At 34.7% G+C, this 22,711-nt stretch overlaps 1 protein-coding gene across 2 annotated transcripts in view; it reads left to right on the forward strand.

The window, feature by feature from the left end:
- The window catches only part of ADAMTS19 (ADAM metallopeptidase with thrombospondin type 1 motif 19), a 289,097-nt gene that overhangs the window by 181,559 nt on the left and 84,827 nt on the right, over positions 1–22,711 (forward strand). For both annotated transcript variants that reach the window (XM_021939659.2, XM_003900067.5), the window contains exons 12-16: positions 3,592–3,722; positions 4,612–4,784; positions 10,119–10,246; positions 14,415–14,535; positions 21,344–21,424. In XM_021939659.2, coding sequence (XP_021795351.1) covers positions 3,592–3,722; positions 4,612–4,784; positions 10,119–10,246; positions 14,415–14,535; positions 21,344–21,424 — 634 coding nt within the window. The remainder of the gene's footprint in view (positions 1–3,591; positions 3,723–4,611; positions 4,785–10,118; positions 10,247–14,414; positions 14,536–21,343; positions 21,425–22,711) is intronic.

Genomic DNA, 22,711 nt, shown 5'->3' on the forward strand with positions numbered 1-22,711 from the left:
ATATTGTGCTGAGTAATTTATTGCTTGAATCATAAAACTTTGCACCAGCAATCATTTTTATCATCCCTGAAACACAAAAGCAGTAATATTAAGACATAACCAAACATGAGTCCTCAAATGTCATATAACTTGTTCATCTTTAGTTTTTTAGCAATATAAAAATCTCTTTACTTTTATGATCTGCACCTTCAATATTTTTCTGCTATGATTTTTTCCCTTGTATGTATAAACATAATTTGCCTTCTTGAAATCTTCAAAATAAACTTATTTTGGCAGTTAAAACTGTCATTACTAAACAAAAGTAAAATGTTTTGTTTTCCTATAATTGTGTTAATGATACTCTCTTAGAGGTTCTGTAATGCTTTGTATTTTGAAATAACTAATGAACCTCTCAGTTTTCCAGGCCTCGTGGGCTTCTTCAAATACTCATCTCTTCCAGCTCTTGTAGAAGCCATCGTGAAAATAACTTCCAGCACTCTGCCATTGTGTGCAGGAGTGCTAAAATATTTGAATGCTTGCAACCTCGCACTAAACATTGCTAGTTCAGTACATTGCTATCCAAGAGACAAAGCTTGGGATTTTGCAATTGATAACACTCTAGTGATATTAATCAAATTGTATAAATCTAGTTAATCTAAGAGTATATAATTACATCTGAGAAGGTGCTTACAGAATTTTATACTTCTGAATGATTTTTAACAAAGAGGTTTATATACTTTTTATGGACAGCATATTGCAAATTGAAAACAACTTGTTTTCTTCTCTTTTTATATTTTTTATATAATTTTCATATTTTGCAACTTACAAATATCAATGTGTGGGCATTTACATTTCACAGAGATTAGTGGGCAAAATGATTTATTAAAAAATAATAAATGTATATATTTTACTTTCAGTACTTGCTAGGAATGAAAAGAGGGGAAAGAGACATTAAATACCAATTTACTGGAACTTTAGACTGTTTGGAAGGATTCTATGTAATGTATTTTAGTTATTTATTTTCCCAAATTGAGATTTTTGAAATTGCCATCATAATTTATTATTGGAAACAATGAAGACTGTAATATCCTAACATATCACAATGTGCATATGTACACAGCTTTTTGCCTTCCTTCCTCCTCTTCTCTTTTCCACAATATATGTACAAGATTTGATCAGAGGCTAATCAGTCTCCTTTGACATCTTCACAGACCCCTTTCAAAAGTGTGTTTTCAAGAACTTCCTAGACATGTCCACATAAAAATTTGGAAGTATAGAACTATAATTAGTCTTTTAAGTCATGCACTGTCCTCAGGTGGTCTATATTACATAATTCCTTAGTACTTTTATAAATCAGACTGAATTAATAGATAAGACAATTTTTTAGTGTTTTCAACAATACATAACTTATTTTTTGAGGCTAAAAAATGCAAATGTTGTATGAAACAAATCATGCTGCTCTCCGTAATAACCCTAATGATATTTATGGAAAGCATCATTAGGATTATTTTACATATCTTATATAACATACTGTATAATAAACAAAACATTTAACACTTTCCTCATTGTTGAAGCACAGAACCATATAGAAGACACAAAAGCAGATACCCTCTAGTTTCATCCAGACATCTGATTATCTGCAAGGTGACAAACTTTAAATGTTATGCTATACTTTCTTCAAATTTCACTGATCTGTGTATGCAAATTGCTTTGCATATCTGTGTCCATTTCTCTTCATCTGCCAGATGTGTTACAGTTTAAATGATGTACAAATCTAGGTCCCAGTCCTTTCCAGAATATTTTAGTCTGCTGTGAACTCTAGCCCAGTCTTTCAATGCCAGCTTGCTGCTAAATGGCCAACGAGGTATGATATGCACTCTGGGAAACATAAACACCCTTAAAGTAGGCTAAAACAATGTGACCAATTGAAGTTTGACGACTTTCACATTGGATTTTTTTTTTTTTTCATGAATGGCATAACATTTTTAAGTCCTTAAAACAAGTAAGTAATGTAGAAGTTTTCACATGGTTTGTTTCTCCTTTTCCAATTTTTAAACTGCATCTTTGTACAAAACCCAAATTTATTTAATGAGAGCCTTAGCATATTGATATTCTCTGAGTTGTTGATGTTTATTTTGTTTTTCAAGTTTAGATTAAAATCTTTTTGAATCTAAAAGAGGTTGAATTTAAATGTTGACATTATTAGAGAAAATCTACGGGGACTAATCATTGTATTGCCTATAAAAGTAAAGCATTAATGGAGCCTACACAAAACTATGTAGTGTAGTCTTCTTAATTCTCTTTTCTAAAAATAGCAATAAAAATATTTTCACAGTAAATTATAAAAACAGATGAATAAATATCAGAATGAACAGAATTTTGCTTAGAATTCTGAAAGTATTAACATAGTGATACTTATAACTATTATTATTATAGTTAGCCCTTATTAAATCCTTAGTAAGGGCTATACATTGTGTTTAATGCTTTATTCAACTCCTAAATAAACTGATAGGTAAATATGATTATCATTCACATTTTAGAAATAAGCAAGCTGAAAATCAGAGCATTTCTGTAATTTCCTCAAAATCCTTTGTAAATTGTGTTGCCATTAAGTGTAGAAGTTCCTTTAGGGCTAGGAGGATCAACTTACTCAACCGCATCATTATACAATCACTAATCTAAATGCTTGTAATCATACTTATTATTCTCAGTATGATTTTGTTACTTTTACCATGTTTGCTATGACCATCATCTATTTGATTTTCAGGAATGAGGAGAAATTTTAATAACCTGTTCCCCAAATTCTAGCAACCATTCCTGGGTGACCATCAGCAATCTCTCTCACTGCTTTTGTTTTCAGTGAATGAAAAAATAAAATAAAAATAAAAAAGAATGACTACACTCCTTTCTCTTATTCCAGTTATCTTTACCAGTTAATAGATACCAAGTAAAGTACAGAATAATTGGCATGAAATGACAGAATTTCAGCATCTAATTGCCCATGTCTTTCAAACCAACTTGCTATAATGTTAATGGTTGAACTTGATGGGAATTCTTTCAGGGAAAAATAAAAATTAAAAAAAAAAAAACAAGCATAAAGGAAAGTGCTAAAATCAAACAGTATTTTTGAAAAATTGCAAAGTTAAAAAAGTACCGAGTCACTGACATTTCATATAAAAATTACTAAATTTGCTAAAAATGTCTGCTTTGATGTAGGACATTTATTTCTTGTTTCCATTCTTATTACTCTGATTTTTTTGTCTTTTTTAAATTATTATCTGTTTCTTAAATGTGCTGAATTTTCTTTCCTGGTTGTGCAACCTCAGATTCCCTACCCACTCCCCTATCTCCATCACAAGAACTGAATTCTTAGTACTATAATAACAAATATTTGTGCACTGCTTTCCTGACAAGACTGTATCTGTGAGAATTGGGCAATTATATTACTATGACAAAAAAACAAGCGCCAACTTACTTTTGGTCTTTCCTAATTCCCCGTGTTTGTGGCTCTAGTAGACCTGATTTAATTGCAATTCCAGTGACATTATAGGCCAGAGAATGATTTTCAGTTGTGCCCTGATTTGTTCACCTAAGACATAACTTTTGGAATAGTGGTGTAAGGCTGGAGAATGTACCAGCAGGACCTCAGCACCTGAACATCTGGCCGGAGAGTGGAGCCTGTGGAGTCCTTGTAGCCGAACCTGCAGTGCTGGGATCAGCAGTCGAGAGCGCAAATGTCCTGGGTAAACTCAAAGTTTCTGGTTGGGGGAGGGCATTTCTTCAAGTTTGGAATGCAAAGGTTTTACTGACAAAGCATGTTGGAAAGCAAAAGAAGCCCCTCAAACTCTACTCACGTTGGAAAACAGAAAAGTCCTTCAAATTATTTATTTTAAATAAAAACTGCCTTTAAGAAGAAAATAAAGACCAACCCTTCTAAGAATAAATAATGAAAGCTACAAAAGGTTATTTCTTGAGTAAATCTATAAAATATTTCAATAAACAGGGAGATGTGTATTAGAAAAATTATGTGAACATTTACAGGAACTGGGAGAAGAGCAGAAGGATGATAAGAAAGAGAATGAGAACAAAATTAATGACAGCAAGAGCTAAGACTAATGAAAAACAGAAACATGCTAAGCACAGGTACAGACAGGAATTATTATGGGATCAGCTTGTTAAACCCCATTATTCCTAGAGGAATTCTAGGAAAGTGTGAGAAAGTCATTCCAGCTTGTGAGCTTTAAACTATTGGTGTAGAGGTCACATGCAGTTTTAAATAATTTATATGAACTTATTTAAAAACATCTCCTTAATAATTCTAAGAACCAGATTTCTTAATGGGCATTTGAAGGCTATATTCCCCTCAGTCTCTGCCCTTTACTCCAATTTATCATTTTCATGGCAAGTGGGCTTTTATTCCTCATGTATTGTGGAAGGTATATTGATCAAGGATTAGAAAATGTATATAGTCAAAGAAATAAATATATCTTGCTACTACTAACATTTAATGTGTCCAAGTTTTCAAAAGTAAATATAAAGGGTTATATATTATTAATATAGTGGCTTTTAATTTAAAAACTGGGTAGTTAACATAAAAAATGTAAAACTGATTATTTGTACTTTCTTTTCTAGGCTAGGTTCTGAAGCAAGGGATTGTAATGGTCCCAGAAAACAATACAGAATATGTGAGAATCCACCTTGTCCTGCAGGTTTGCCTGGATTCAGAGACTGGCAATGTCAGGCGTATAGTGTTAGAACTTCCTCCCCAAAGCATGTACTTCAGTGGCAAGCTGTCCTGGATGAAGGTATGACCAACCAGATCACCACCATCTTTGTTAACTAGATTTCTAGGTTTGCCAAGTGTTTTTACAATAGTCAGATTATTGTACATATTATCTTCAAAATATTTCTGAACTTTAATTTTTTCTACCTGTACTGACATATAATAACCACAAGCACTGACAAAAATATATTTTAAAAATATGAGGCGCTGTTACCCCATACCTATTAGAACAATGAAAATAAAAAGCAGTGACAGCACTAACTGCTGGTGAGGATGAGGAGAAACTGGATTTCTCAGGCATTGCTTGATGGGATTGTAAAATCGTGCAGCCACTTTGGAAAATATAGTTTGACAGTTTTGTGAATAACTAAATGTACACTAACAATATAGAAATCATACTTCTGAGTGATGGAATACTCCTCAGCACTAAAGAGGAGCAAACTATTAATACATGCAACATCCTGATAGATCTCAGAGCATTATGCTGAGTGAAAAATGCCAACCTCAAAAGGTCCCATGCTATATGATTTCATGTGATAATATTCTTGAAATGATAAAATTACAGAGATGGAAAACAAATTTGTACAAATTAGTGGTTGCCAGGGATTAGGCATGGTGGTGGGGAGAGGGATGGGTATTACTATAAAGAGGTAGCATGAGGAAGATCTTTGTGCTGATGAATAGTTTCAGACCTTGATTGTGGCAGTGGTTGCACAAATCTACAAATGTGATAAAATGGCGTAGAACTATACACACACAGGTACCAATGCCAGTTTCCTGGGTTTGCTGTGGTTCTAGAGTTACTAAGGTATAACCATGGAGGGGAAACTGAGTGAAAGGTATGTGGGAACTCTCTGTACTATGTCTGCAAGTTACTCTAAATATTTGATTATTTCAAAATAAGAATTTTAAGAAAACTGTATGCTGCCTTATTAGTTAAGAATGATATGCCAAGCTAGTTGACTCACATCTATAATCTCACCATTTTGGGAGGCCAAGGCAAGCAGATTGCTTGAGGTCAAGAGTTTGTAACTGGCCTGGGCAATATGTCAAAACCCTGTCTCTACCAAAAATACAGAAAAAGAAAATTGGCTGGGTGTTGTGGCATGTACCAGCTACTCAGGAAGCTGAGGCAAACCTCGAGGCAGAGGTAACAGTGAGCCAAAATGGTGCCACTTTACTCTAGCCTGGGTAAAGTTGCACCTGTATCAAAAAAAAAAAATGATAATACTTGCCCGTGGTGAGTGGGCTATGGGTGTGGGCTGAGTGGCAGTTACCAAAAGTGGTGACAGATTATCTGATTTCATTGTTTATGATGCCACTAGTCTCTCTTTTCTCCCCTTAGTCAATTTGAACTTTGCTTTCCATCATTCCAATTACATTCTTCTCAATAACCTAAACTCCATTGGCTGTCCATTTCAGTGCCCCCATCTGATGAAACCCTTTTCTCAGAATAGCACCTACATATAAGCAGTAATGGAAACAGCCAAACAATGGGGCAGATTATTCCACTACTAGTGGTGGTGGGAGGAAATATAGCAGCCATCAGATTGATTACCTCCTTATTTTCTGCTATCAAAACACGTTAGCCTAACTTAGGATACTTCATCCGCTTTCTGCTATATGGCAGAATTTTAATTCCTTCTTTCCAAGGCCAGTCTCTCCAGTTGTGGCCTTGATACCATCCCCATCTTCCCTTTTCAGCTATCTTATTGATTACCCCTACTTTTTCTCATATAGTTAATCTTCTCTGTTTTGGATCATTCACATTTAATTTTTTAACATATTTAAGACTCTCCCACTAAAACATAAAAACTTCCCCTCAAGATCATAGCCATCTTGCGCTGGTGCACCTACACGTTTCTCTCCTCACAGACACCCTTCTCAAAAGACCTGCCTGTATTCCAGCCCTGTTTTCTTCCCTTCAGTCTGGATTCCACCAACACAAGTCTTTCTAATGTCATCCAGGAGTCTCATGGAAACGAAACTTAATAAATAGTTTCCCATCCTCTTCTTAGTTGACTCTTAAATACATTAAGGTGGCTGCCCATCCCCGTGATTCTTGGAACACTCGTGTGCCTTCTTGGTTTCTGTGTTGTAACACTGACCTGGCTTTCCTGCTACATCTCTGGCGTGTTCTCCTTCTGCCTACTTCAAACACTATTCTGTTTTCACTCTGCATTTTCTTTTTAGGTGATCTTATCTGTTCCCATTACTTCAAATATGTAAATAATACATGAGTTTACATCTTCAACTAGATTTTCCATTTGAGCTCCAAACTTGTATGTACAACTCCCCTCGTTGATATATCTAATTGGATATTTGCAGGTTTAAGACCAAACTCACGATCATAACCCTTCCTATTCATGTCCATTTGATCCTCTAGTGTGTCCCATCTCGTTGAAGGTAACACTTGCTTTTCAGTTGCACAAACTTGATCACCTGGTTTATAAGGATATTTCTATGGCCTGCCCCCTTTAATTTCTCCTGCCTCATCTCCATCATTCTCTTTTGTAGACTCCTATATGGCCAGGCTGACTTCCATTCCATCCCTTAGATACATCTGCTCTTTTATTTTTGGGCCTTTACACCAGCTGGGTTTTGGCATAATAAGCTTTCCTTCTCAAGCTTTGACATCGGTGTTTATTTATTTACCTTGAATACGTCTGCTGATTTTTGGGACTCAGTGTATGTCAATTCCTCTAGGAAGAAAGAATCCCTCTGATCCTCCAAATTATGTGTGCCTTCCAAGTACCACACACACAACCTGTAATAGCACATTTTATTGTGTCTGCATTCCCTCTAATGTCTGTCCCTAGTGTATCATCTATTGTATATTAAGTGTCCAATGAATATTTGTTAAATAAATTTGAATACATAGCCAGTAACTTTTTATTGTAAAAATATAATCAATATGACTGTTCACATCATGAAAATTTTCTGATTATTTGAGTCTTAATCCTGTTTCTACTTCCAACTGGCTGTGACAGTTAATAATGTCAAGTTTATTTGAAACCCATTTAATTATGGGTGAAATAAGATACAGAAAATAGGTGTTCTCCAAATTAAAAGAAAATCAGAGTTGGATGTGCATCAATTTAAAACACTAAAGCTGTTAGAAATCACAATTAAAGGGACTCCTGACTCTTATAAAGTGATTTATATCATCAAATAATCCACAATAGCTATTTGTATAATCAGCAGGATACCATTTGTGATGATTTTGCAACACGTATCAATCAAACTCATCAGTCTGTATTTCAGATAAAATATACAACAGTCACTAGCCTACATGTATTACAGCACTATGGAAGAAATGGAAATATACAATTCTTTAAAAAACATTGTCTTAATAACATGTGACACCTTAAAATACAAGCGGCTATATCTGTTATATAATACACGGATCCCTGCCTAGGAGAATTAAATGTGGGGTAGCAATGCAGCAGTGAACATTTATTTTTAGAGAAAAGACATGCGTGGCTTCAACATTCAGGTATTTCACATACTTTGTGTGTGCCAAAATTTGGCTGAAATCCATGTCTAATGCATATCTTGGAAACAGTTGGTCTCTTAAATCAAGACAGAGCCTGCCTGCCAAGTATGGCATGTTACATGGATCACTACAATGTCACAGCCTTGAGGGCATACTCCAAAAATGAAGAGTGGTATCAAATGTTTATGTCATCTGTACAGCTGAAGTCAGCAGAGTGTATTTGTAATATGTTATAAAAGGAGAAATACAAAGATTTTTATCTGAATTTTTGCTTGAAATATGAATGGAATTTTCTAGGAGACTAACTCCTTTCAATATTATTTATTCATATATCTGGTTTGCTCTTCCCTTCAATGAAAACTACAGAAAGAGCATTATATATACCACTTTTAAAGTGTTGCAATTATAGCAGCTGTTTTTAAGTTCAAAGATATGACATAGTAAGCAGTCATTGAATAAACATAACCTACTTTGAGGTGTGAGAGCACACTGAAATGCTTTATTGCAGCTTATAATGGCATCTTAAAGGAAAATTTCAAAACCATGCACATTAAAGGCCATGTTCCAACTCCCCAAAATTGTTGAGAGCAGTATTCAGAAGCCACATGTGAAAACTGTTTGAAATGTTCACTTCTGAAGGCTCATTTAACTGTCTGTCTTCTCTTTGCAAAGTGATACCCTGTTCCTTGCCTCTGGCTGTTATTTGGTATTTATAGAATCCCATCAGCATACGTGGAACTTTACTGAAGACATAAGGGAAGATCAGTGTCAGAGACCGTAAACTTTTTTCCATTCTATTTATATAAGCTTAATAAACAGTAAAGGACCTAACTGGTGTCAAGCCAATAGAGTAGTAATGTAGCATGGAAATTGCTCTGAGGTTTCAGATTTGGATAATAGTATTACTGGTGTTACCAAATACTACAGCTCTTCTGTAGGAGGCTTAGAAATGGACACAACACTTTAAAAATATCGTGCCACATTCTGAGCCTAAAAGGCAAGTGTTTTAACCCCAAACATCCTATCTCATTGCTGAATGAGGCACTACGAAGACTGGCAGCTGTTTGGGAATTATTTACCTGGGTTTATGGTTCTCAACCTAGATATTGTATACAACGACATGGTTTCTGCATAAGTGGTGAAGGGGACAGAGTTCTCCCAAGCGCATCAGCAGTTGCACATAACTATGGATGCTCTCATGGGATGGTATTGCATTTCAGAACAATATTTCTGTGGCAGTGTAGTAACAATCCTAGTAACAGAAATGTTTTTTACAAATGCAATTGTTACTACAATCCCAGTAATAGAAAATTTCATGAGAATTCTCATCTTAGAGGCTCCTGTTTCTCCCTTTAGACATTTTTTCAATTAGAAAATGTCAACTTTGTAGAAATAAAAATTAGCACATTGAAATTTAGAAGTAAGACATCAAGAAATAATTCAAGCATGAAGTAAATCTTAACCACGACTTAAAGATAGGTAGAATCCTGGTGCCTACTAAAGTTGAAGAGGATATCATTTCAAAAAAATATGATCATAAAATTGGGGTGTGCCAATTATTATTCAGGGAGGAGGTCTGGATTGTGTGTGCTAGATATGTTGAGCCATAAAATAACAAATGATACATTTTAAGGTAATTTGAAGCCAGATTTCTTAGAGGATTAATATTCATTGAACGTCTCCAGGCACCTAATGTATTACACATAGAAATCTTCTAATGTTATCTACTCTAATATTACATTACTTAATTAGCATTGAATTATATTTTTTACTCAATAACCATTCTGACAAATGAAGCTTAAGATAAAAATATGTATGCAGTAACTTTTTCTCATTTCTTTTTATCCATTCTGTATGTAGAAAAGCCATGTGCCTTGTTTTGCTCTCCCATTGGAAAAGAACAGCCTATTCTTCTGTCAGAAAAAGTGATGGATGGAACTTCTTGTGGGTATCAGGGATTAGATATCTGTGCAAATGGCAGGTGCCAGGTAAGACATTCCAAAAAGAAGAATTTATATGTTGAAGGAAAATTGTGGGACCATTGAGCAACTTCACAGTATGGTTGAAAGCTTTGGACTAAGATTCAAAAGATACTGCTATAGTCCTGCCTTGACTGTGACCTTGAGCAAGTCTGATTTACTTTAAAACCTCATTTTTTCATGTGTGTAATGATGCGTTTGACTTGGTACTCCATAAAATCTATTACTAACTGAAAGAATCTGAGATTTTGATTGTGTAATATACATATTTCAGGTTTAAACTTGGAGCACTTTGGACATTTTATATCAAAATATTTCAGACCAAAAATTCAGGCACTCTAGTTCTCCATGCCTTGTGTCTAAGACTGAGCCATGAGGCAAAAATCAATAAAATTGACCTTATAACTCATATTCAAGTATCCTCAATGTACTTGAATCAGATGATTTTTAAATGCATATTCAACTTTCTTATAATAAACATTTTATTTGCTTTTCTCTTTCTTTTAAAAAATTTCCATTCACATGCATGTGTGTGTTTTTCATCTATGTTTAGAAAAAATAGAATTCCTGTTAAAGTGATTATGAAGAGCATAGTGGAGAGATCAAAGTGTAGAAGTGAGCAGTTGCTAGTCATGGTTCTCCCACTGTCTCAAGTTGACATTCCCTGGAAGATCAATATGTGCAAAGTTTAATGCCAAGTGTTTTCATGATCATCATCTATGTGGAGATAAGGAAGAGGCAGGTTTGGGCACATGGTGAAATCAGGCTCTGGTGCAGTCACAAGACCTTAGCTGACCCCGTGGGAAGCACTTAAACTGGCATGAGGCTTGAGGGTTGTTACCATTTTGGGTGAGAAAATCAGGCCATTTACTCTCAGCATCTACTATTGTTTGGATACAAGCTGCCCCAGGAAGTGGCTACAACCTTGGGGAAAGCAGGTTTCCTTAGTCTAGATAGTTTCTGATAAACCTTCCAGAAGCAGGAGAAAAATAAATCCTTTAGCAATGAAAGAGGTTGCTGAGTGGAGTGGCACTGAGTCCATGACAGCCTTTAGGAAACTGTTACTGGGCAAATCACTTAAAATATATTTGCATGCATTAATTAATCTGTAAAATAAAGTTGGTAGACCATTGGTCATTGACTTTGTGCTATATACACTCCTTTGAGAATTTAATGAACTTCTTTTTCCTCAGAAAAATGTACAACTGAACACACACATACACATATACATATACATGCACACAAATGCCAAAAATTGAAAACAATTTCAAGCAATGAATGGATCAATCCATGGTCCAATAGAAGCATATGCACTTCTGGGTAAGAAGCTGGGAACAACACAAAACTTAAATGCTTTCCCAGCTCTGAGATTCTGTATTTTGCCAGTAGGCTATAAGGTTTAAAGCATAGAATCATGTAAAACCATTGGCATAAGAAGCAATCTTTTGACTATATATTAATTTCTTTTATTCTTTAACAGAATATGGCAATTACCAAAATGTAGTTTTTCATTAAAAATCTATATTTTATTTGACTTATATAATTTAAAGATGTTTTACCTATACATATTTTGTTTTCAGATATGCTCTACTATTGAAGCCTTCATCTCATCATTATATGTAAATCTGTTAGATTATTGTATGTCTTAAATGAATTTATTTTTTAAATTTTGTATGTCAAATATAATAGCCTAAATTGCTATGCTTTTTACTTAACAGTATTGTATAAGCCAAATCTTTTACAAAGTCCCTGGTAAAAATTAAAATTACAGCAAAAACAACAAAGATTTTGCACAAATACTATGTGGACCTGATGATTATAATTAAATTAGAATTGTTTGAAATGGATTGTGACTTATAATGGCATTAAAACACTTCAAGATTCTGGCTTTTTAATTAAAATGCTTCATTTAGTCTTTCAATAAAATTGAAAACATGACTCTTTAGTTTTTCTGACAACCCTTAGCAATTGGGGGTTTGACTAGAGTGTTTTATCACTGAATATATAGCACCAAAGCTGAATACAGCATTACAGACATAGTGAATGAAAGGCAATCGAAAGCAGACAACTTTCTCTGGTGACCCATTTTGGTTCTGTGACGTTTCTCTTACTGAAAACGATAAGGAAGGCTGGAGCCTGTATGATCATGTTATTTGCATATCTCCCGCACACCAGTGGTACCTCAGGTACTTGCTACCAGTGATGTGGCACTGCCTCTTCAAAGTAGGTCATCTTCAACTTTTGGATTTATGTGAGCATATTTTGATATGTGTAGATACTTAAAACTACCAATTATAAGATACAAAATATTTATCTTTTTTTTAAAATATATGATTATTGACCTGTAGTTTATATGTCTATTCCTTACGTTTACTTTGGATTTACAGACCTTATAATATCCTAGTTAAAGGATTGGGAAAAACTAAGAAACTGCTAAGTACCAACTTATTATGTAGTTGAACTATTATTTACTGTATTCTCACCATTTGCCAAGAGGCAATCTGGGTACCACGGATAGAGCAATAAAGATACTTTTATCATTTCAAAAACACTCTAGCTCTCCTCAACTTTTTCCCCATTTGAACATGGAGAGACTTTTCTTCTCAACCCAGGACTCCCAGGTCAGGCTCCTGCTTAATGTTCTCCTCACATACTTGGTTGTGTTCTGAGCATTTCCTGTGATGGCTACTTCTTTCATCTAGACATTCTCTTTATTTCTCCCTGAATAAGCTTTGACTTTCTGATCAGAGTTCTGTGCTAACATTTTGTACCTCTTGACACTGATAGGACCCCCTTGACAAAAAGAAGGAATGCTGTATTGTGCAGTTTTAATGTGACTTTTGCTCCCAGCATATCCATCCTGCAGCTGCATTTAATAATCTGCTAGCTTCCCCCACCCCAACACCAGCAGCACCAGTCACAAAGATTCTGTTTTACTTTCCGTTGCATTTAATATTTTAAAATTTCCTCTAAAATAATTGGAACCTATTATAAATGGATGTATCATCAGTCTCTGTTCCAAATCCATCTTGATTAGGAGGAATTGTGTAATACTACCATTTATTTCTGACAGTACTGACATACTAAATTCTGCCCTTTGAGTATGTACAACTTTGGCTCATCAATGGGAAGCAAACATTATTTACAAGAAAAGAGACAATTGATTGGGCCTTAGAAGATTCATATTAACAAAATTCTTCTGGGAGCTTATAAAAATTAATTCCCCAACTGTTCGTGTTTTCTTAAAGCAACCATGGGTTGTGAGGAGTTCTTACTCACATTCATGTGCTAGCTGCCAAAGGAGATAGGGATAAAATAAACTACAGTTGATTTATGAACTGTAGTAAAAATAAACAGCTATGCTCAGTTTTCCAGAAAGTTAATATTTACCATTTAGCACTTACTTTACAATCACTTTAAAAGTTAAGCCATCCATATAGTGAAGTATATCTGTTCTTTGTTGAGTAGAAGGAATTAAACTAATCATGTTGCATTTAATAGAAATGTGATTTCCTTTGGGACTTACGTACATTACATTTTTCTCAATAATATTTTTTCCAAATTACTTTATGGTGTAATTTAATACTTACTATAAAAGATACTCTATGCTGGTCAGAGTGGCTCACACCTATCATCCTAATACTTTGGGAGGCCAAGGCAGGCAGATTACTTGAGCTCAGGAGTTCAAGACCAGCGTGAGCAGCATGTTGAAACCTTGTCTCTACAAAAAAACACAAAAATTAATCCAGCATGGTGACACATGCCTGTAGTCCCAGCTACTTGGGAGGCTGAGGTGGGAGGCTGGCTTCAGCCTGGGAGGCAGAGGTTGCAGTGAGCCGAGATGGAGCCTCTGCCCTCCAGCCTAGGTGACAGAACCAGACCCCATCTGAAAGAAAAAGAAAGATAGAAAGATAGATAGAAAGGAAGAAACAGAGAAAGAGAGAGGAAGGTATGTAGGTAGGTTAGCTGTCATCACTATCTAGGTAATTTTAAGATTATATTATTTGACATTGGCTTGTTGTATTAGCTTGCACCAGAGAATATGACATTTTATAATATGACATTTTATAAGTTTTACAATTAAATATATCTGGTTTATAGAGACTATGTCCCAAATTAGTAGTAAAACAAAAAAGAATACCTCTATTTATGATGTGCTATCATTCTCTTGTTACAGAAAGTTGGCTGTGATGGTTTATTAGGGTCTCTTGCAAGGGAAGATCATTGTGGTGTATGCAATGGCAATGGAAAATCATGCAAGATCATTAAAGGGGATTTTAATCACACCAGAGGAGCAGGTAATTTTTCTTTATTTTTTCATAAATATTAATCCCTGCAATCTTTGGGGACACAAATTACATTGAATTTAACTTAAGAGATTATAGTTCTAATTCTATTGAAGACTTGCAATGGGTATTAAATGATTTTTGTGATGACATACAATACATGTGATATAGCCAAAAATCCTAACAAGCCCATTTCCCAATAATGAAAATATGAAGTCATCTGTTGTACATTTAATAAGTTAGAAGAGCAAGGGAATAATCTAATTTGCATTGGCTAATGTTATCAGGTTTCTACAGACCTTATTCTCCAATGCAAAGAATGATGTCTACTGGAAAATAATGATTTGTAACAGCCTAAAGCAACCATTGAGAATAGTAATGTTGAGATTTTCAGCTTTCCATCTTTATTTTTTTCTTAATGTTTTTGCTACATTATCAGGGAGTACATTTTTGGAAACAGAGGGTCCATGACAGTGTAGCATACAACCAAGAGGATTCAGAAGATGTGAGATAATGTTCCAAATAGATTTAACAGCAGAGTTCATCTTCTCTTGTTTTCTCATCTATAAATACTAATACTCAGGGAATGTGAGATTAAAATTATGAATGATCTACATAGTATACATTTAAGGTAATTTACTACAAAATATGATATTGTCTTTACTGAAATATAATGATCCCAAAATGTGGTTTATGTACAGAAAATGCTTTATACTCAGGATCTTAAGCTTACTGGAAAGCAGCAAACATTTTCTGTGTTTACATTAGTCTGTTACCTGGGCATGTGTCTTGTACCCTTAATATTGGTATCTATTTTCATGATTGATATGCTTATGTCAAATATACTCTTTTCTTTTTAAAATTATACTGTACTTTTTGAGACAGCATGTCACTCTGTTGCTCAGGTTGGAGTGCAGTGGTGCATGGCTCACTGTAGCCTTAACATCCCATGCTCAAGCAATCCTCCTAACTCAGTCTCCCAAGTAGCTGGGACTAGAGGCATGCACCACCAGGCCCAGCTAATTTTTTTTTTTAATTTTGTTTTTTGTAAAGATGGGTCTCACTATGTTCCATAGATTTGTCTCAACTCCTGGGCTCAAGCAGTCCTCCTACCTTGGCATCCCAAAGTGGTGAGATTATAGACATGAGCCACTGTGCCCATTCTAAATATACTGTTTTCATCATTAATATGCTTATATTACATATACCAACATTTTCCTAGTTTAAATTTCTTTTTGAAAAGAACAAGAATTCTGAGCCTAATACATGAATTAATTTTAATACAAAGAACAGGCCATTTATGTTTGAGTAATCGAGAAAACAGTTCATTCTAGACAAAACAGTCCTTCAGAAAAGAAAATTAGTCACAGTCTTCTAAAGTATGAATGTAAATTGTTTGCTAGGCCTAAACAGAATAAAAGATAAGTGAGCCTGAACATCTTAAAGCCCGGAAATGAGTAGGGCCTATGGTAAATTGCAGATCAAACTCGCAGTCTTCAAAGTGGTGAAAAAGGTGATAGGTCTCAAACATCAAAACTCTGCCAGCACTCATTTAGAAAAAATAAATAAGCAAATACTTAGCTGAAACAGGCTCTCAGACTTTCAACTAGGAAATGTAATTATAATAAGCTTTTTCCACCTGATTGTGATGGCAGAAGTTTTTTTTTATAGTGCAGAAATTAAAAAAAAAAAATTGAAAGACTAAAAAAATTTAAAGATATTAGAGTTTTAAAGAATATTCTTTCATATTTATTTAGTATGCCTGGAAACAGTTCACAGAATACAGATGCACACTTAGCACTGATGCCTTTATTTAATTGTAACACTTCATATTTCCACTAAGCATAGAAAACAGAAATACCATTAAAAATCAGTGACTCTTTTTATTCTGACTGTAGTTATGTGAATATATATTTTCCCAGATTTTTATTTCAAATCCCCTTTTTATTCCACTTTAATTTCTACTTTTGTTCACTGTAGGTAAGTTATATTAAAACTTACCTACCATGTTTATTTGGAAAACATCAGCAGTGCCTAATATCGTACAAATATTAAAGGTTAGTAAGGCCACTTTCTTCCTTACAACTCTGTTAATTTCACATTGCTCACAGGGAAGAAACTAGAATTCTTAGCTTGGACCTTAAGGTCTACATGTGTTGTCCCTGTCTGTCTCTCCAGTCTCCTGTCACACCAAGGTCCTCTTCCTTCTCTGAGTCCTTACAGGTGCTTACACTGACCATACTCCTACTGCCACCCACCAGCCTCTGCCACACACACCCACATCTGGAATTTCCAGATGTGTATCGATCAGCTTTCTCTTGGCTTTGATGGATGAATTCCTAGATATCACGTAGTTCTCAGTTCAAATATCATGTATTTAATGAAGTGATCCCAGAAGTGATACCTCCTATGGCTAGTGACTATTTTAGTGATGTTTACCATGTTTGTATCCATATCGTTTAGCTCTAGTCACATTTATAATTTTATGGTCACTTGTCTTTCCTATGCCATTAGGCCTTAAGCTCGATGAGAAAAAAAATATGCTATTTTTGTTTAACACCATATTTGTAATTATCAGCATAGTATGTGATCCATTAATATTTACTAGTTTAATAATGAAATGCTAAATTTGTATAATGTTCTATTTTTAAAATTCTGCATGAGTTATTAATTCTATCACAGGCACCATCTACTTGTGACTTCAGGAATGTTGTATTTATTTCTCTTGAGATGATTTTGTCCCTATAGCTATGTACTTCCTAGAATTTTTTAAAGGCCATGCAGCCCTCTTTGTCCAGTTTGGCCACGCACGTTGAATATATTGTATGAGTAACACACGTGCAGACACACATGGGTGTTTTCAGTCCCTGTGCTCTACTTAGAGTTTGCTAAATCATTTTTGTTGGAGCTGGAAAATAAATTCAAGAAGCGTTTTTGTTTTAGTTTTTGTTTTTGTTTTTTTTCTTAATACTTTATCATGTCTTCCATTGTAATTTGCCTAGCTAAGTGATACATTTTTAGAGGAATGAAAGGCAAATTACGTATTGGCCAGTTGTTGAACTGCATAGTTGTCAGTATATACTAAGAAGAAAATGGGCATACAATGTTTTATTCTTTGTATAAGAAAATGAAGTATAAGGAGGACATGCTGTAAGAGCTTTTGTGTGTGTAGTTGTTTGCCACAGCAGTGGGAGAGTCCTAGTGTTAACTATTTTTTTGTATTTTAGGAAATAGTTGCAGTGAATTATAGCAGGCAGTGAATTATAGCAGGAAGTGAACAGGAGAAACAGACAGACCTGAGTTCAAAGCTTGGGCCAACTAATTACTGACAATGCAGTGTTGGAAAGTGTGTTTTTTCCTCTATCTTTATTTTCTCATCATATTAAATTAGAAGTGTAATATCTACCTTGGAGACTATAATTATGGGTAAAATTAATAATTTATGTAAAGTAACTATAATAATGATTAGCACATACAGTTTTTCAAAATATGGCATTTGTTACTTCACTGTTACCGTGAAGATGAAGAATGATATCAACATTTTAAGATGGCTGATTAAAAATGGGATCTCTGGTTATAAAATAGGATGTTATTATGTGTAAAGTGCACAAGAGGATCAAATTTACAATATTGACTTCACTGGCTTCATGATCCAACTTCTAAGCTTCTAAGTCAGTACACTGTTAATTGTGCCAAATGGCTTATTTACTGCAAGTATTTAACTCCCAGTCATTGGCTTTCTCTCTTCATATGTGTTTGATTAATATTTTTCTACCTCTCTTCTTGAAAATCAGTCTAACCTTTCCTTTAAGTCATCCCAACTCAATAAAAGAGAATCACTGTAAATATAGCTATAAACTTAGATATACCTATAGCTCTAATGTATAACATACCTCAGAGAGTACCATTAAACTCAAACAAGAATTTGCACATACTAGCTCTACTTTGTTATATCTACTCTTCTTTTTTAATATTCTGAAGTTCAACATCTGCTCCCAACACTTTGCTGAATTCATTTGCTTGGAGATTAACAGTTATCTCTTGACTGGAACACTCAGAAGACTCTCTTTGGCCATCTTTCTCTTTGATGCCTCATGTTTGACATACAGCTTTTGACAGTTCACCAGCAATTCTTCTTGAGATATTCTCATCCATAGGGTCCCACTTCCCAAAACAGACCAGATGTCCTCCTTCTCCTTCTCCTTCTTCTTCCTTCTTCTTCTTTTCTTTTTTATTTTTATTTTTGAGACAGAGTCTCACTCTGTCACCCAGGCTGGAGTACAGTGGCACAATCTCAGCTCACTGCAACTTCTGCCTCCCAGGTTCAAGTGGTTCTTCTGCCTCAGCCTCCTGAGTTGCTGGGATTACAGGCGTGTGCCACCACACCCAGCTAATTTTTTGTATTTTTAGTAGAGACAGGGTTTCACCGTGTTAGCCAGGATGGTCTTGATCTCCTGACCTTGTGATCGCCTGCCTCGGCCTCCCAAAGTGCTGGGATTACAGGCGTGAGCCACTGCGCCTGGTCCCATTCCTCTATCTTTTTTCCCCGATTTATTTTTATCACTTTGTTAAAAACTATGACTGTCACCAAAGTTGAGTCCTTGATTTCTCTTCTTGATTTTCTCCACTTATTTCCATGCCTTAACTTGGTGATTCTGCAAAGATATCTCGCAAAGCTACGTCAGTAGCATGACCTTTCTCTAGATTCCAGATGTTACAGGGTTCTTACTGGATGTTTTTACTAGTGTGTTGTACCATTTTGTTAGATACAAATTGCAAAACCAAATTTATTCAGTTATTACCAAAACTAGATGATTTCTCTCTTGATTTCCATGTTCCTGTAAATGATGCCCCATTCTTACATAGCTAATAATAAAGCATTGTATTCAATATTTATTGTGCCCACTTTCTTTTGGTTACTAAGTTCAGAAAATTTTTTCTACAGAGTATCTTCTGGATTTTCTCCCTTAGCCTCCACTACTCCTGGATTTTACCATTAGTGTCCTGACACTGTCACCCACAACTATATCCCTGTTCATCTTGGATATCACTGTTAGACAAAGCCTCTCGAAGCCAGGATCCAATTACCAAGAACCTTGCTATAGAATGTTCGATAGTTTCAAATTGATAAATTCATTCGCCTGGGCATGCATTTAAACTCTCTTTAATAAAGCCACTCTCTTACATCTTCTCATTCCATCAGAATTATTTCATTCAAGTACCAGTAACCACACCACATATCCCTTACTCTTCCTTATACACAGCGAACTCATCCTTTTTCTGTATGTATCTGAAGCCTACCCATTCTCCAAAGGCAGTTCATCTATTTACTTTTTTGTGAAGCTTTCCTTTATAAGTTGTTCTCTCTTCTGAATCATAGTGATTCTGTCTGATGACATTGTTTCCCAAGTATGAGTAATGTTTAACAGGGAAAAAAAAATCCTACCTCTGTGAATAAAAATAGCAGTGAAGCCTTGAAGGTAGTAGCTTAAACAACTCTGGTTTGTAATCTTCAGCAGAGAACTAACCATATCATTTTGCATATTACCTTTTTAACATGATATTTGCCATTGTATTCAACTCATTTATATAAGGTAGTTATGCCTGTCTTTCCAATTCAATTATAAGCTCACTGAAGGCAGAAGTCACATACCTGACTTCTATGTGCAAATAGCCATTATGCATTTGTTTCCATTTTAATTGCTGCGTATTTTGTTCATGTGAAAAACTGACAGTGCTTTTGTTTAGTGTTACTGAGAATGGCTTAGTGTTGCTGAAATGTGCAATTCAATAGTTAAACAAACTGTGTTCTTGAATGGAAATTACGATTCTAAAAGCACATGGCACTACTTCCAGCCACTGCCACCAGGTGGGGTATATGCTACCTTTTGGTATATGCCAAATACCTAAATATTCTCAGGAAGATGAATAATTAATAAATAAGAGACAACTCTGGAATTAGGTCTTGTGCCTTTTTTAAAGCTTAGAAGGTAGACTTTTATAAGATACATGGATCTGCACAGAACTACTAAGAACAATATTTTAATATAATTGGAAAATAACTATTCAAGCAAAAGTAGGCATCTGTTCTCACTATTCTGCACTAAGTGAAACTTGAATCTGTATTTTTCTACACATTTTCTCTTATCTCACTCTACCTTATTATTTTATTTCTCTTCAAGCATTATATCCCTAACATCTGCTGAAAAATGTTTCCTGAGAAGCACCTAATTTTGCCTTGGGTCTAGCTGTCTGACATCTTCAGAGATGACCCTAGACTGCTTGGTGTGACCTAACACTTTCTGTCTCCGGCATCAGTTTCAAAACCCTTTGTTTATATCCTCCAGAAAATGCTTGGTCTCTCTTGTCCTATACTTCAGTACTCCAGGGATTTAGTCCAGGCCTGCTATATTTTCTCCAGCTATATATTCTTTTTCCCCACACTTTCTAACCTAAAGAAGTTCCCACAACAAAATCTGAGGTTTTCTGTTCTATTTCACGATCCACTGTGTTTCTAACCAGGCTGTTCCACTGGTTTTTTTCTTTCCTTACAATTCATAAGGTATCAATGAGCTTTTTTTGTTGTTTTACATAAAATAAAAGTGCCTGTTTGTCCTCCATAGTGCTGTAGGCTCAACATCTTTCCAAGAAACTTCACTGGAAATCATGACAGCTTTTATATATAAAAATTTTTCTTTACGTAAGTACTGAAATATCATAGCAATAACCAAAACCAAAAGGAAAACAAAAGGTAAGTCAATCAAGAAAAGAGATTTTGAAGGAACTCAAGATTTATTTCATGTTTTATTGACCCTTACAGGTTATGTAGAAGTGCTGGTGATACCTGCTGGAGCAAGAAGAATCAAAGTTGTGGAGGAAAAGCCGGCACATAGCTATTTAGGTAACCTGTGTTACAGACACAGAGAAGATCCAAGTACGAGCCCAACTCCCTGCCCTGAGAGTTCTATGATGAGGAGGAAGTCAATCTGTTTCTAGTTTTATGTTTGAACTTCTCAGGAACTATCTTTTGTCATATTAAGTAGGAATATTTTTCCTTCTCTCCCAAGGACTTCCCAGGAGCAAAAGCAATCTGGTTGTCTGTATGTTTTTGAGGGGTAAAAATTGCTTCCACATGTTAGTCCAAGATAAAAAAACAAAACAAAACAAAACAAAAACCTCATTGAATGATTTGGGTATGATTTATATTCATATATATTCCATAACTATATTTATTTCACATATATACATACATTCACACACACATATACATATTAGTTGCATTTATAAATGAATTTATGTGTATATATATAATGATCATTTTATCAGGAAATCTTGTGGCATTTTTGAAGTAATGTTCTACATACTAAAGGACTTGATTTTTTAATGGAAAAGGGTTCTCTCTCTTGCCTCATTTTAGGAAAACTCACCTATGAAGAAAATATTTTTAAAGTTTTTAACTATTATGAAAAGTACTGTATCAGTTATTTTAATCGTTTAATTAGGTCATTTCATGATTTTTAAATATATGAAAAAAAAAGTTGTCAAAATATATATGCTCATATGTTTAAAAAAAAAAAGTTTCAATCTAAATCTTGTGAAATGAGGTTTTATCTGGCATCCAGAGATAGAGGGACCTAATATGATGATGTCAGGCAGAAGACTAAATAATTTTCCAGAATTGTAACACTGTGTTTGTATTATCTTTACACACACACAAAAAGCTCTCAAGCCTATTTTTTGTAACAAAAATAATGTCCTCCCTATTTTTTCTTAAATGAGCAATAATGTCCCAATGAGGAATCCATTGTACATAAAAACAATTCAGCTTACGTGATTGTTTCTACTCTGCAATATCAAAAATACACAATCTACACTCAGATTGAATTTTTTTCAATAGAAGTTTTTTCTTGGAGTAGAAAAATTTGAGGAAAGGGGACAGTAAAAGGAATTCTTTATCATGTGACACACTCATTACCAATTATTACCATTTGTTCCCAATATATGCATTGGTATTTAATCTATTTTACCTACTGTGGTACAAATAGATCATACAGGATTTTCAAATACAGATTAAAAGTCCTGATACCCAGTTTTTAGAGACACTGGCCATAATCTAGACAATTTCAATACATTCATTCAATAACAGACAAGTGGTTATTACACTTGCATGTATGTTTTCTTTTTTCCA

Source organism: Papio anubis, chromosome 5 (assembly GCF_008728515.1).
Source record: "Papio anubis isolate 15944 chromosome 5, Panubis1.0, whole genome shotgun sequence".
In the NCBI taxonomy this organism is placed as follows: domain Eukaryota; kingdom Metazoa; phylum Chordata; class Mammalia; order Primates; family Cercopithecidae; genus Papio; species Papio anubis.